General features: G+C 44.5%; 1 protein-coding gene across 5 annotated transcripts in view; it reads right to left on the bottom strand.

Annotated features, from left to right (window-relative positions):
• The window catches only part of DENND5B (DENN domain containing 5B), a 117395-nt gene extending 102319 nt beyond the window's left edge, over window positions 1–15076 (bottom strand). For 4 of the 5 annotated variants that reach the window (XM_075756127.1, XM_075756133.1, XM_075756117.1 and 1 more), the window contains exon 1: window positions 14746–14996. In XM_075756127.1, coding sequence (XP_075612242.1) covers window positions 14746–14857 — 112 coding nt within the window. In that variant the 5' untranslated portion in view covers window positions 14858–14996. Of the gene's footprint in view, window positions 1–14745 lie in introns of all 5 variants that reach the window. The other variant, XM_075756150.1, reaches the window with a different exon arrangement.
• Between the last annotated feature and the right edge of the window lie 1988 nt (window positions 15077–17064).

The following is a 17064-nucleotide window of genomic DNA, read 5'->3' as shown; positions in this document are numbered from 1 at the left end:
TAATTAGGTCTGATGCGCTTTGTAGTTTCTCAGCCCTCCCTTCCCAGCTCTGCCAAAGCACTGTGCAGATACATGGCACAGAGACAGAGAAAGCTCTTCACAGGTAGCTGTGGGGAAGAGAATATAATGATTTTTTTCTCCTGTGTCAGCTGAACCCAGGCAACGGGAAGAGAAATGTGAAGAGATAGGAGCTCATATCAAAGAGCTGCTGCCTTCAGTCAAGGGAGGAAACAACAGAGAAGCCTGCTGAGGAGGTGATGGACGGGGCGATGGTGTGGAAAGGATCGAAAAGCCTTTTCCCCACTATGGGTATTTGGTGCATCTTGACACACTAAAGGAAACACTCATCACTGGTCCTGTCAGCAGACACCTCCCAGCAAGGAATACCTTTGTCAAAGAGAAAATCTCTCTCAATAACAGTGGGTCCAGTTTATGAATGATCCAACTGCTTTCATCTTGCATATTTAAAAACGAGATACAACAAAAAAGTCAATGTCTTCAGAGGAACAGATTGGTTGGATTCTTCACACTCTCAGAGAAATTGCCCCCCATCCCCCTTTACTGGTTTTCTTTGGCATAAAACAATCTCTCAAGGACATGGCAACAACAGCGCTGAAATTCAAAGCGTTGAGATCAAACACATGAAGCTGACGCTCATTACAGCTAAATTATGTCACCTATCTGAAGGCTCAAGCTTATTATTTAAGACAATACAATAGTCATTAATCACAGCCATTGTGTATTGCTCAAAAGGCGTCTAGAAAGCTAAAGAATAAAATGGAGATTTATTATACTACAGTGCCAGATTTAATTACATGGTTTTCTCCTCAGTATCTCACCACTTGTAGTTCACCACCTGTTTGCACCAGAGGACCTGAAATAAAGACGTGCCGGCCCTTGAGGCTAGGCATGCAAGAGAGGGCTTGTGCTGAGCTTTTGCTATGGCTGTTGTGGCAGAAGACCAGCAGGCAAAGAGAACAGACCTTTTTGGGAGTCGCTGGCTGGCAAATCTCTTACGTGGAGCTATTGTTTTTCTTCAGATATTTTAAACTTCCAGTTCCTTTGAGTATCTATTTGTGTGCAGCAAGAGTACACCGTTGAGCCCATACACAAGAAGAAACAACTCGCTGTCTTCTTCCTAAAGCTGCCGCGAGAAGATTCATGCCCTCACCAACACAACAATGTATTTAAGCAGTACGTCTGCCTGCTGGCAGCCTTCTGAGTTTGCATTTTCTTCTATAAATATTTAACATAGAAGAACTGTTCATGTTACCCACTTTGCCCGAAGTGTTTTGACAGCCATGCTCACCACATGACAATGATGCTCTATTTAACACTGCAGCTGCAGACAGGAGGATTTGGTTTCAGTTTTATACAATATTGTGAAACTGATGACCTCCCACAAAATAAACCAGATAATACATTTTTAAGGAGTAGAATTTAAATGCATTAGCAAGACAATTATCAGTAAGCCACTCCAAGAAAGAAAAACAGAAATTTAAGTCCTGAATGCAAGAGTTTGCTTAAATTTAGCTGCAATCCCTTTTTTTATTAAACATATTCAGAAAGCAAAAATAAGACAATCAATCCTGCAAAAGCCAAGCAGCCTCCTGAAATGGTTTCTCTTCAGGCTACAATAATTTCCAAACTTTCTGGACTGCAAATGATTGTCAGCCCTCGGAGACCTCTACATGCTTTTACCAACCAGTTAATTGAATCTGCTCAAGAGAAGACGACGGCTCAGCGGACCACTTGGCTGGTCCCAAGGGAGGTTTGGCCCCAACCTCTCCCTAATGTACTAAGACTCAGCATAGTCTAGCAGTGACTAACCAAGAGTCAGTCTTTCACATCTGAAGATCACAACATTTTTCAGGTGGAGAAAGTTCAGGGAAACAAAAAAAGCTTAAATAACCCAGCCAGTCAAACCCACACAAAACAGCTCTGCTACTGTTAGTGACGCAGAGAGGCATTTTGAAATGCTCACTTTAACATGGAATCACTTCAGCATGGCTTGGAAAAAATATGTAGAGGTAACATAAGAAAGAGAAACTGAGTCAGCAATGTTTATCCTTTCTGATTTTCCTTCCTGACCCCCGAGCGTAGTCTCGGTTACCCAGGGGCTCATTAATGCACTCATCTATTACAAGCTTGCTGGAAGCAGAGAGTGATGCCACATTGGTATGAGCAGATTAATCAAGCGTGGATTGCCAATCTCCCGCTGCAATGCAATGCCATCTCCTTCTAGGCCATTTCAGAGGCTGGATTCAGCTGAATATTGCCATTTACTTCCAAGCAAACGCAGAGTGATTAGCCATCCCTTGCAGTCCCTTTTACTGGAGTTATTCAACATTTAATGCACTTAATACAGTTTATGACTCCTTATGCATCATTAGCGCTTTAATACATCAGAATACAGTTCTTGGTTCTTAACAGTATTATCGGAAAGGTCAGAACAGCTTTTTCAAACAATAAAGTATGAGGATGGGCTGGTTTGTTTTTAAATAGGGGAAGGGAGAAGATTAAGAAGGAAAGAGAAAGTAGAGTGCCCCCTTCCCCAGCACATTCTGCTGCTGTATCTCCCATTCAGTGCATTTAGGGGTGAAAAAAAAATATGCTTTTCCATAGACACATCTCTTGGATACAATAGCACCAACACAGCCAAGCTCCTATGTCCTTTCATTGAGCTTGAGGAAGGACTTGGACCAGCAACCAATCATCCTCGCATTGCCATTTATTGCCAAACATAGCTTTGCTCCCACTGCCTGTTAGCACACTGTAGGAGCCATAGCAGAATTGCTCCCTTAGCAAATACTCTTAATTTGAGACTGAGAAGGAAAGACAAAGGAAGATGGCATTAACACAGTTCCATGGTTTCACAGATCCGGGTGAAAAGCACTAGCAGTTATGCGGCAGGACGCCAAGACAGAAATCACAGTCCTCTCATCTGCAGCTCCTTTTGCTCACACGAGCCTGTTAACTCTGAACTTCCCTCCTTTCCCCTCAGTACCACGAGTTACCCTTCATTCCGTGACCCACCAGATGGGCAGGAGGCAAGGCACACTCTGCTCCAATCCCAGCTATGTGGCTGCCAGTTAGCCTGCCAGGATACCCACGTGGAGGGGCCTCTCTTGCTTTACAAAGTGCTGTTGCTTTTCCTGCAGCCTTTGTATTATTGGAAGGTTAATTAGGATCTCTGCTCTAGCTGCAAGGACTTCACCAAAAAAAACCCGTATCTTTTCAATTTTATCTCTGACAAAATTAAATTGACCTATGGACTCAGAAGTTGGTAGATAAGGATACAGGTTGTTGGGGGGGGGGGGGTTGGTTTTTTTACCATTTTTAAAAAAAAAAAAAAGGAAACGGGTCTAGTGTGATCATGTTATCAATCACACAAGCTGAGTTTTGAGTGTGATAACACTACACTATTAACAACACAGATGGTCTCCTGCTTAGCATCAGCTTTGCTTTTGAGCTATTCAATGCACCATGAGCAATGCTGGGACACAGTCAGAAGTCATTGCCATGAAATGCTGACAGAATATTAACCAATAACTGAAACCCAAGACAGATTTCGAATTGCTAGTAGTTTTCAGATCTTCACCACTATCAAATATGATGTATCTTGGACATTCCACTGCGATAGTTGCTCCAGGCAATTCATTTTCAGCTCTGGGACAGACCAAAATCTGTGTCTTTTCTCCCCGGCCCCTGGACAAATGCCTCTTCCAGCACTAGCACAGATCTGCAGGCGAGGAGCATGAATACATCCAGGCCCCAAGACAAGATGTTGTTTTCTCATTCTTATTCTTGCTGAAAGCACGAGAGCTGAACTAATCGGGGCCCCGAGCCCCTGGGTCACAGCCAGGGCACCCATGCTGGGGACCTCAGCTCTTTCTCACCTGCTGACTGGGACAAAGCAGGGTTGAGGGGTCCAAGCTCATTAAGGCAGAGTTTTCATGGGAAGTTCAGCCCACATTAAGCTAGAGGGGTGGGGGGTTTTTTTTGAGGGTTGTTTTTTTTTTTTTTTTAACAGTGTGTTAGGTTGAGCAATTTTCAACAGGGCTTTTTCTTTCCCCTCCCAACTCACCACCCTGCAGACAGCTCCGAGAAGAAAGAAAACAAAGACACAGGCATAGAAACGATAGTAAGTTATTAACCAGAGCTGCTATTGTGAAAGTTAACATCTCCCATCACCAGTTCCCTTTTGCCAAGTACGACAGCAGACCACAGCTACAGCTGCCTCACCCTATGCAGATGTTCATATTTATAGAGGAAAAAATGATTACTTAATAGCATTCCTTACACCGGGATTCTTTAGCTCTTAGTCATTCCTCGATTTGAGATAGAAACACTAGACTGCTTGAATTAAGAGTCAAACAACATCTGCTATCACACTTGCTAAAGCCAGAAAGAGTCAACATATTTGCAAATGCTAGTAAGATAAACCTATCTTGAATAGCATCATCTTGGGAAAAGGCTAAACACCTAATTCACCTGTGCTGAATAGCTGCTGTGCTGATTTCCAGAGATATTCTCCCTTAATAGATTAGTAACAATAGTCATTAGAGACACTGTAGTACCATTCTTCCTGGCTTTGACATTCTGGAAGTGTTTACAAGGCAAAAGGTACAGCAAACACCCTTCAAAGCTCTGTGACAGAGCATGCATCCACCAGCAGTCATTTTATGAAACACCTGGAAGGTTTTAAGCCCTGTGAGTCATGACCAGCCATTTCATCTTCATACAATTACACAAAATTTTAGGGGTTTGGGTGTTTTAAATAAAATGTGAGAATTCTGCCCCAAATACTTGTTAATGTGTATTTTCAAATTGTTATACTGGAAGAATAAACAAAATGAGAAAGCACAACATCTAGATTACAGAAAGTCCCATCCTAGAAACAAAAACAGCCCTTCATCTCTCCCACACCAGCCAGCATCACAACTGAGACAAAGTCTATGTTAACAGAGCTATTGTTTTGTTTTTAAGCATAAAATTGTTCTTAATTTTAAATTCATGTCAGAGTATGCATAAAGCAAACAAGAATACCAAATGGGAATACTGACGGAAAAATAGTATTGTGTGAATAACTAACTAATCAGCAAATCTGCCCCTCCCTCAGCAATGAAAAGCCAAATATTTTCTCAATCGTATATTGCATTCTTTACTCAAATACTTCATAGTTTGAATTTAAAAAATAAATCTCTCTCCTTTTACGAGAGCATCTCATGGGAGACCAGAGGGCCTTCCAGAAGGTATTTACACCATCTGTCTGGATTTATCTCAGCAGCAACCTGGAAAAAGAGCAGGAGAGGCGGGCTCCTAAATCAGGGATTTGGACCCTGTAGACATTCTCCAGGCCAGCGAGAACCTGGGCTCCGGAACCCGTCAGACATCTAAAGTCAGTGTAAGCAATACCTATTTGGACCGTGGCAGCAACCTCCTCTCCCAGCAGGCTCCAGCTGCATCTCGAACATCAGTCAGTCCAAAGCAGGCTGCTTGACCCATTTGATCAATATTTCATTGAGAAATAACCTGTTCAGTGAGCTCTTGGTTTCGTCATTTCATTACAAAGAGCTCAGCCCTCTTGTCTTTCAGCCGAGAGACCCAAAGCACCTCTTGCACCTGGGCAGCCCCATGTAAGGAGCATCCACAGCGACACTTGCTTTTTCCTTGTAACTATAGTTACTGCTAACACAGGTAATGTTGCATTTACATCGCATGCCACCACATGCCAATCAGTTTGTACGTGAAAATAGCTATGCATGGAAATGAGCATAGGTTTATATAGATGCTACGGGGAAAATGCAAATTTATACAAATAATTTCAGTCATCCATGAAGAGCAGCAGCCACTACACACCCATGACAGTTGAGCTTTGCTTTTTTTTTTTTTTTTAAAATCCTGTCATTGTTTACACAGAATGGTGTTTCAGATTAAGCCCCCTTACTCTTCCACATGTTAGTCTTTAACATGACAAGAGAATACCAAGAAGGAGGTGGACAGAAGATTCTTCTAGCTTTCATGCTACCACTCACAGAGCTTCAAAGTACAATTTGAGTCTGATATAAAGCTTGTTTTTTTAAAAAACATTTCTACTAGGTCCCACAATTATTATTACAATTTGATAAATAAAATGACTGTAAAGCAAAGCCAAGTTCATGCTCCAAAGGGAGGGAAGCTCACTCTGAGTGACATATTTAAACATTGCCTCTGAACACAAAACAAGAACTGCTGGTGTTTTTGTATGAAATTGTTCTCTCACTGGAGAACAACCTTCGAAAGTTTTCTTTGCAGATCCACCAAAACCAGACACACACACCACCCCCAATATTATGTTCTATTAAGAGTTAATTTTTGTACTATCACTCGAAGCAGGTCACTGAGATCTACAAAATCCTTCAAGCCTACTTTACACGGAGTATATATTAGCAAGGGAATACTCTTTCCATTTCACTCTTTCAGCATCTGTTTGGATGTTCTGATTTATTTTTTTTTTCCATGGATGGGGTTGATAGGTGGAAGAAGCAGCAAAACCTCACACCTTGAAGGACCATGGCTTCATGTTTCCAGCCAGGCACCTTCCTCAAGCCTAGGATACCCTAAAGGGAAAGCTCTGGACTAAGATACAATGATCAGAGAGCTGAGTAAAACTATCTTTGACTCCAAGCAAGGAGCACAAATAGAGTTGTTTATATTTTCATACTGGTAACATAACAGAAGCTTCTTCCAGCCATGCCAGCATCTCACACCTCAGCAGTGTGTCACACATTAGTCATCTCCCCAGTATATGTCTTTTATTGTGATGACCCATCGCCATTTCTTCCCTAATTACGTTTGAGATTATTAATACGGCTAATGTGACCAAAATACCACAGTGAAGGCCTGCTGTTTCCTGTCTAAATTTGGGGTTCCTCAATGTAACTTTTCCTACCATAACTATTTTTTGCTATTTTCTGGTCAAGAGGTAGATAACAAGACAGAAAAATAAAAATTTAAAAAAAAAAAAAAAGTAGGTTATTTACACTCACAAACTTTATGTAGGTTCACATATTTTTACTGCTACAATTCCTCTCCATATGCACAAGAGGTGGCTGAACAAACTCCTTGGAATCTTCCCACATATGTAAGTGGTCCTACATGACCTCAAATAGCACCAGCCATGCACCACAGCATTAACTAGATCACAGTGCACACGCTGGTTTGTTGTTTGTTGTTTCCCCCGCCCCCCCTTCACTTCATTCACATTTCTCGTTGACTCCAACCCTCATTGAAGCAGATCAGCAACTGCAGCAGGGAGCAGCGTGCCAGCCGTGTATCCAGCGTCAGCCCATGCAGAGGCTTTGCGGGCTGTACGTTTGCCAGCATGTTTCAAGGATGAGCTGGCATTAAGGACAACTTGATTAGTCCATGACAAGCAGGTGAAAAAAGGCAGGCAAGCGAGCCCTGACACCCTTGTCCTGCTGGCTTGCACGCATCTCAGCCTCTCCTGAAGCAGCTCATTTTGGAAGTATTCCTACAGCAAGCTCCGCACTGGCATAGGAATGCTGTAGGCACAGTGTCAGGGCGCTGGCACAGCTCCTGCAGCGCTGGTAAATCGCCCTGGCGAGGACAGAAAGGATTCACGGGCAAAGAGCTGAGCAGAGAAATCAATGCTACCGTCACGCACTGCCTTCAGCAATTCTGACATAGTTACGGTTTCTGCTCTCCCGTTTTCAGAGGGGTGGGTATCGCTTTCCCTCAGATGCCGCCATCCTTTGGCACCGTGAGGACCACTGTGGAGGTGGACATCGACACAGGAACCTCTATGCTGACAACAGGGCCTGTCACCATCAATGTAGGCTCAAAAACACCATCTCCCCTCACGCTCCCTACCAACACCCAGCGTGACGAGGCCTGATGTGGCGCTGCCACGCTCTGCGGGACGTTGGCACATTTGCCTTTCAGCGCTCTTTGCCAAGGTGGCTGCTGTCCCGGGGGCCCTGGCTCTCCCCAGCCACTGCACCGTTAAACCGTCGGGATGTGGCCAGCAGCGACTTCAAGCCCGATGTGCAGGAACAAGATTAGGGCTGGATTTAGGTCCTTCTTATAAAAGACAGCAGCTCAGCCACTCTGCCTGCCAGCACTTTGATTACTACTGCTGTTTACGCTATGCGAAGGAAAAAGGCGACGTACCACAATATTAACAGACCAGTTACCAGATTTTTCACTAAAATAAAGCCTCATGTACGTAGTCACACCTTCTTCTTCTGTGCTACTGCAACAGCCGCTGGCAGCTAAAGAGCCTCTGAGAGTGCAAGAGGGTTTAGTCTTTCTAAGTGGAAATTAAAACAGCAGCTTATCTAGCAAAAAAGTACAAGAAATTCTCTTTGGTTTAACATTAGTGAGTCAGTGCTATTGATAGAAATAATGATGTTTTTACAACCAAATCAATGCCTTATTTTCAAAGGAATACAGTATAAAAACTTAGATGAAGGCAGATGTATAACAGAACGGTCACACCAGGGTTGGTGGAACATTTAAATCAAGTGTGTCTCTAGCATAAATAAAAAAAGAAAGTGAAAGCGCTATTACTAAAGCATAATAATATGTCACAGCCATTAGCAATTCCACAAATGGTCTGTTATCCAAGTAAGCAAGAGAGTTACTCCTTATTAAATGTTATTGTAAATGAAGATGATACATGTCAATAATATTGACAATTCTTTATAAAAAGCACCGTTTCCTTTGGCTGCAGAAATCCTCCTACAGAAGTTAAGTCTTTAATGTATAATTCAGAAATCTATTTAAAAAACACAACTGTGTGGTGTTACAATGGAATTCTGGTTTTCCCCACTAGGATAAAAAAACAAAAACAAAACACATTTAAGAATAAACCATTACAGCTATTGTCCATGCCACCATCTTTAAAGATGCAGAAGGCAGCAGAAGCATTATTTCTATTTCAGCATCAAGTTGAGGTTACAGGGATTATCTCCATACTCCCTTTAACTAGAACAGCAACACTTCACTTATGCAGACCAAGATCAAAAGACTTGTTTTCTCAAATGAACAAAATATTAACCCAGCTTAGATTTTTATCAAACAGGTTTCCTAAATGAACACCCAGTGTTTCCTTCTTTATTATGACCAAGTTACAAAACCCAACAGTTACTTCAATAAGCCAGCTACTCCATCCAATCCCTCATCCATGACACTCGCTTATTCCAGCCATGACGTCAGAAGATTTAGTGCTGCATTTGAGCATCACCTCTTAAGGGGGGCAGGAGAAATGCTTGAGTCCCATCCCTCCCACAAGCCCCATAACAATCAGAAATCCTAAGCAATGCACTACAACTGCTTCTGAGGAGCAAGTTAAGTTTTGTTAAGTTGTACAGCATAAACCATCTTCTCCTCTACCAGTACCACTCTCATTCACATCCAGGTTACTTAGTCTGGACAATCCCTCCAAAAATCCTTTGTGCAACTCTGGACTGTACTTAAAAATGAAAAGCAAAACTCCTGTAGCCCGCTTTTCATTTGTGGTAATGAAACAGGAACCACAACTGTTTAGATATTCCTCGGTCAAGGGAAATTTCTCAGTCTATTTCCAGTAAACTAGGAAAAAACCCAATTACTTATTTTCAGAAAAGTCACGTACACGAGAAGTTGTATCGCTGTAGTAACGCCACCAAGTTTTCTGGCACTGCAGGGTGACTTGGCATGAAGGAAGCATGATGGAGAACAGCTTTGGCTGTGGGGAGACTCTGCAAGGCATGAACGCGCAGGTGCCAAGCACACGCAAGGACTAAAAAGTCTTTTAGCTTTCTAAAAATAAGAGCCTACTAGATAAGAAGCACAGTTAGCCAGACTGCAACACGCCCTGTTTGGTTTTCAATGTTATGAACTGAAGTAACATTTCATTGATGGGGGAAATTAACTACCAGTATCTGGATATTTATAGAGAAACAGCGTGAGGTAGAAGCAGTGTTTATTTTCCCCAAGACACTCAATGTTTCTGATGAGCACTCTCAGCTTTGCTGATCACGAAGAAAAACAAAGAGAAAAAAAAAAAATTAAAATTTTATCTTAAAAGTAGAGTAATGAAGCTCTCTACAGCTTTAAAGGATACATTGAACCAGGACAATAAGATAGTGAATCCTTACACAATGGCCAAAGCTAGACAGTGCAAAATATGTTGCTAGACAAGATACAATAACTAGAACGTCTCCTCACCGTAAGCGTAGTCTTGAGGTAATATTTTAAGGTTTACGTGTGGAAAAAAAGCTATAAAACTTTTCATTTCACACAGCAAGAGGGCTACCACAACTCCACCAATATTGACATTCTGAGATGCAGAAGACATCATCCAACATGGTCCTTCGGGCCCCAGTTCCCGTGCTGGCTTACCGCATCCTCTCTCCCTCTAAACCGCTCCGGCATCAGCATCCTCCATGGAGCACAGATCAGTCCTTCCACTTGGCAACAAAACACCCATCTGTAATTCTCTCTCTACCGTCCTCGTACCAAATTACTTCCCCAATAAAAGATATTTCATTTTCTTTTAAACCGAGCCATATGTATTCTGCATTTTTCTAAATTGTAGCTTGTGACACTCTGTAACAAGATACTACAAGAATTAATATGTCCTCAAAGCAAAAGCTGCTAGAGCCAGAAAAATCTTGTGCCTTGCACACACACTTATGAAGTTCATATAGTATGACAAAATCTGTAATAGAAACAATTTAATGAACAACTAGGTCTTTTTGTTTAAGGTAATGTTAAATATTTACTGTAACGAGTTCATTTAAGCACATGCAATTCCAAGGCTGATAGTCTCAAAATGGCTTTACCTGCAAGAAGTAGGCACGAAGATGAAAGCAAACTGAAATGTATTTTCCATCAGCCCTGAACATGAGAGAAAAGCTGCCTTCATCCTATTCTAGTGCAGTTCAACAGGTCACAGAAACCAATACTGAAATTTTCATGCTTTTCAAGATACTTCACATCAAATACAGGGCTTTTCTCTTCTGACCTCTCCAGTGATGAAGTACCAAGAAATCCTTAGACAGTTTCCTTTCCTCCCTCAAGTCCCTAGAAAGATTTTTTTTTTCTTCCATCCTCAACTAAGAGCTTTGAGATAGTGAAACCAGTGTTTTGACAGCATTATAATCCATACACTACTTTGCTGCATGCCTGGATATGCTACCAAGTTGAGCAATGGGTAAACAGCTTTTTACTTTTCAAAATTAACTAACTTAAAAACCCAAAATGAGTCTATTTGAAAAGCCACCTGTGAAACAATTTCCTATTAAAAAATAAGTTAGGAAAATCTGTACCAGAATATAGCATACATGCAAAAGAAAAAAAAGAAAAAAAATTAAACATTTGCATGGTGGAAAATTGTTATCTACAAATTTATTTTAAGCACTGAGCATCCATAGGAACAAGAACTATAAAGCAAGTCACTCTTCCCTAAAGCATGTCAAGACTTTATACAACTTCAAAATCTTAATTTTATTTCATTTGTGAACAGACCTAACAACCCTACAATAAGAATTAAAAAGCTAGTTCTTTGCCCTGCCTCTGAGAGCATCATCAAAACATTTCACTTCATGCCTGATGCATTAGATAAATTGTTTTGGTGCATTGGTTTTTTTTGTTGTTTTGAGGTTTTTTGGTTTGGGTTTTTTTTTTTTTTTTTTTTTTTTTAAATGCAGAGGGTTTGTGCAGGAAGAGATTTTAGGCTTAAATCATCAGGCAAGGAAAGCCTTCACACGGGGGTGGGTCCCAGGCTGTCCCCAGTGAGGGGAGGGTTGTAGGTCAGGGAGCTCCAGATGACGCCAGAGCTGACTCACTGGCAGCTCCTTGGCACGCCACGTGCCCCGGTGAGGTGTCTGTGCCTCAGCTGACCACCAGCGAGCCCATCTGGAAGCTGAAAATCCCTCCAGGATTTTGTAACTTCTGCTCCATTCGGAGGAGGGGTGCTGGGGTCTCCAGGGCAGCAGAGGCAGAGGCGCTCCTCTCATCTCCTCGTGCTCTTCTGTGCAGCCCTAGCGCGGCTCCCTTCAGTCAGACCTCGCCCGAGCGAGCCGCTTTGTGTAGGCTAGCTGCTAAGGGACTCGCAGGTTTGGAGATAAGCAGGTTCTTAATTACTTTTTTTGCTAAATCGAGGATGATCTGTGCGGCGGCTTAAGCCACAGCAACTTTTCATTGACGCCATAGCTTACCTCAACAACCTCTTTAAGCACAAGGCTAGCAAGATGGAAAGCTATCAATCACAGCTACATAATTCAATACTGAAAGATCATTTCTTTCTACAAAATGTTGTAAGAGCATTTTTAGAAAGAAAGAGCCTTACTTTGTGGGTTTCCTGTGATACAACAGATTTTCTGTTCCCTCAAGCATCTTTCTCCCCACCTGTTCTGGTAATGAATTCAACCCTGGGAGCTCAGGTTTTGAAGCCTGTAACACAGATATCTAGATGGATCTCACTACTGCCTGCCTACAGTGACATTAATACTCCCCAAGCTTTAACAGAAACTTTTTCTCAGCTACATCTAGAGCCAGAGTTAACTTTTTCCATGGCTGCATTATATTTGTGGCTCACAGCACTCCCCGTTCCTCCCTAACATTTGCAACTGCTGAGCTCCCAGCTGATAGCAGAAAGCTCTTGTCACGAGTCCCTAAAAATATAACATTGCTCAGCGGCAATATTAAGTCCCATCATATTTCTGTAACTCCACTTCCTCCTCTATCATATCCCGACCCTCTTAGGTATTGGGAACACCTTCCAAACTGGCATTACCAAAAATTCGTGTACGCTCAAACTATACTGCTGGACCTTGCCTAGTTTAAACCCGGTACAGAGACATTACTACCTGTAATTTCCTATTGGGGGGGGGGGTGTGAGGGGAGGGAGAAAATTAAAAAAGAAGCCCCATTTGCTTTAAAAACAACTAATTGTGGTAATTTCTCTTTGAAATCATTCACAGTTGCATTATATTTTATAAATGGGCAGGTGTGCCAAAACGTCTGTCTTTTACTGAAAAACCAAGAGGGAGACTTCCTTTAGCTTTGAGATGTGCTTAGTGTTGCTGGAACTGTTCAGCTAAACCTACTGAACGGCCATAAAAGTTGAGCCCTGTGGCTGCCCGAAGCCACCGCGCTCAGCCTGTCCTTGAGCAGCGCTCCCCAAGCACAGCGCACACGCCTGCGCATCTCACCGGGAAACGGAGCAGAAATCAGCAAAAGACAAGTTTGAAAGTCTGGGTACTCATCAGGGAAAGCACAGCCTGCCAGCCAACACTGCTTTAAAAATAGTTTCTTTTCAGATAGAGTTAAAGATGACTCAGTTTAAGTAGCTGAAACCCCAACAGGTCATATTATGCAACTCAAACCCTGCATGCCATCAGCTGGGAGACAGCTCACGAGCCAGGAGTTTTCTACTAAAAGCAGCAAAACTGAAAACATACAATTGCGGTCACTAGTACATGTGAAAAAGCAAACGGAGATTAAAACACATTTGGCTAATGCTTCCACTTGGAGATCCTAGGGCTACCTCCAGGGCACGCTCGCTGCAAAGGGAAAAGGTTTAGGTACCCTGCGTTAAGATAAAGCTCCTTGGAACGTCACATCCAGGTTACAAAAATATGAACTTCAACCAGGGGACGTTGATCAGTGTAGATCATCAAGTCTTTCTCTTACACAACCAGAAGGCGAGGTACTTCCTGACGCAATAGCAGCGGAGACCTCGCCAGGATCCCATCACCGGGCAGAGGTGCCCACCGTGACAGCTACGGCTGCCTTCAACTTCAGTCACATACAGCTCATTCGCCTGCAGCGTGAACGCATAGGAACGGTCAAACCTATGTGCTTAAGCACTTTCAAACTTGCAACTCTGAGGAAACGTTTAGCTTCTGTGCGATTAAGCCCCATTATTAAGCTTATAGTTGATCTAATTTTATGTATAAAAAATGACTTAAACAGTTCCTTCTATTTAAACACAAGTGACATTTAGGAAGGAATACTGCCTTTTCTCAATATAATCAGCTCAAAGCCAGTCATGAACTGTCCAAAAATAGATATTTTAGAAAATGAGTTTGATCCCATAGTAATAATTTTGCTCGTTGATTTTATAGCATTCTGAGGGCTGGAGGGGGAAGAAAGGATGCAGGAAGACTGTTTCTGAATAAGATGCAAATAAAGCAGCATAATTAAAGATGCGATTCCATTAATTCATTCAGTTCTTCCCAGATCCCTCCCCCACCCCCTTTCCAGTGCAAATAGGGAAGAAAAAGCATCTGCCCCGACCGACAGCTCGGTCATTCGGCTCCTTTCAATTCCGTAACCCTCGGTCGCCTTTTCCCTTCAGGCGCACCCCGCTGGCCGCCGAGAAGAGGGGGCGAGGGCTGCCCTTCCCCTTCCACCGTTAGGGACCAGGGCCAACGGCGGGCCGGCGGGGCCCGGCCTGCGGCGGAGGGCGCATCCCGGCGGCCGGCAGACAAACGCCCCCCGCCGGGAGCTGCCCTTCGGGGGATGCTCCGCCAGCTCTCCGGCGGATGCTTTATCCTTCAAAGTTGCTCCCTCCCTGCGGTTTCTGCCGGTTCGGCGACCCCCTCCTCCCTTCACCCCCTTCTCGGCGTGGGGAGGAGCAGACATTTTGAAGCAGCGGATCCCAAAATCCCGCCGGGCCGCGGCCAGCCGCAGCGGTGCGGGTACGGGCGAGGCCTCCGCGCCGCGCCCGGCCCCGGCGACTCCGCTCACCTGCCAGCTCGTCGGGCTCCAGCCCGCTCTCCGCGTCGATGCCGCACAGCACGAAGTAGTGGGCGAAGCGGCAGGGTGCCGCACCGGGCCCGGGGGCGCCGCTCCCGCTCATCCCGCCGGCGGCGGCGGCGGCTCCCTGCGGCAGCGCGGCTCTGCGCGGTGGCGGGGACGCGCCCGCGGAACGGTCACGGCGCGCCGCCCCCCATCCCCGGCGGTAGCGGCGGCGCGCAGGCCGCGACGGACGGACGGACGGACGGACGGGCGGACACCGAGCGGCTCCGGCGGGCACCGAGCGGCGGCTCCGGCGGGCGGGCACCGAGCGGCCCCGCTGTCAGCTGAGCGGGGCGGGGGGGAGCCGAGCGGGGCGGGGGGGAGCCGAGCGGGGCGGGCGGTGCCGCACTGCCGGCCCGCCCCCGCGGGGCATTTAAACCCTGGGCAGCTGCCGCGGCGCCTCCCCCCGCCCCGCTCCGGGGCTTTAGCGGGACCTTGCCGGCCCTTATCGGCGTTTTGGGTGTGAGGGATGCGGGAGAGCCCCGGGCGGCCTTGCCACACGTTTTTTCCATAATTCTCGGGGAATGTGATTAAAGCTTCCCCCCGCCCCCCAAGGTGTGAGTAGGGGAGGTTGGATTTATTTAAATAAAAAAGGGGATGGTGCCACTTCCCATCGGGGATGCTGCTTCACCTCCCCCCCCCCGCCCCGGCAGCCGGAACGGGCCGAGCATCGGGCAGCGCCCGGGCCGCGCTGAGCGTTTTCTGCGGGAATCCTGCTGGGGAAAATGGCTTTTTCTTCTCCCGACCCGAATATCGAAACAACAACAACAACCACCCCAGCCCGGCGAGGGTCTGCTGACAGAAGGGGAGGAGGGCTGACGGATGGCTTTTGTGTGCTCGCCATCCCAGCGCCGTGATGGATGTTAATCGTACCACGTTAACTTCTGGGACGAAGAACTATGCTACGTGCGCTCTGCTTCAAAGCAAAAAAATCTAAAATGTTTCTTCATTCCCAGTTTATTTAAGATTTGATAACCATTCTGCCGCGTCCTGGAAGAAATCAGTATTATTTTATCCCCGTCGCTAAAACCCCTCCCATTATTATTACCCGATGCCAAAGTACTGGCAGATCCCTTCGGGAGTGGCACCTACTTTTAAAGGGACGGAGATGGTTCTTTTGAAGTTTTGAGATTTTTCTACTCCAAACTTATAATCTCTGCCTATGTCAGATAATTCTGCCATCTGTATATTTTAAGAAGGTTGTCTGCAGAATTCAATACGCACTTTCATCCTCCTGTGTTCATCTGTTTACTACTCTTGGTACTGGCAGTCTGTAATAATTACAGTCTCATCCTTTGCTTACTGTGGACCCTTATGACCTCTTTCAGTTATCTCTCAGCAGCATGAGCTGCATTTTTTCTTTCTATGATTTATGTTTGTCCTTATTCAACAAGCGCCTTTGATAAGGAAATGCCTGCAAGGAACTTGATATTTCATCCAGCATGGATCATTTTTATGGAGGTATGTGGAAGAACCGTCCCTTCCTACCTTGAGGCAACCCAGATCAGCATATCTCTTTCTTTTTCCCTTTGAATTAACAAAGTTGTATGCCCTTTTACCTCTCAGCTTCCTGTAGCATTCCACTGAAAGCAGACAAGAGCTAAACCAATTTCCCCACTTGCTAATATCTGACAAAAAAAAAAAAAAAAAAAAAAAAAAAAAAAAAAAAAAAAAGACTCCTCTATTACAATCACCAATTCTGGTGGTTGCAGCACTTGGTATAACAAGCTGAACCTTGCCAGATCCACACAGGAGCTTGCCAGGAGACCAGTTATTTTCTCGACTTTGCACTGACAGCTCAGTTATTTTATTTAGTTTGGTTTGTTTATTAACTTGTATCTATTTGCTTATTCAGCTCTAGGTCGGATGATAAGAGTTAAGACCGTCTCTGACTCTCATTCAAAACTAGTTGCTCTTACTGTAGAGAAGTACTTTTGGAGGCCCAATGGTGTGAGTGTCTCCAGGCAGTCCAAGATACAGGCTTCACCAGCCTCGCTCAAGGCTGTATGAGTTAGGACTCCTTCTAAGATTAATCCAGAATTTAACACAACGGTCCTGACCCTTTTTTCTTGGGCAGCAGGTGGTTCTAGATTGCTTTAGTTTAGGTGTCTTCTGTACAGGATGGTGTTTTTTGCTTGAATAAAGTTTGCACAGACACTTCAATCTCAATAAAATCAGTAATACATGCAGCATTAAACACAGGCATGAAGCACAGCACATGAGATTGCAGGTATAAAATCTAATAAACCCACTGCTCTTCCTGGAACA

This window comes from Balearica regulorum, chromosome 1 (assembly GCF_011004875.1).
Source record: "Balearica regulorum gibbericeps isolate bBalReg1 chromosome 1, bBalReg1.pri, whole genome shotgun sequence".
In the NCBI taxonomy this organism is placed as follows: Eukaryota; Metazoa; Chordata; class Aves; order Gruiformes; family Gruidae; genus Balearica; species Balearica regulorum.
The sequence above is the reverse complement of the archived record's forward strand: the minus strand, read 5'-3'. Positions and strand labels throughout refer to the sequence as shown.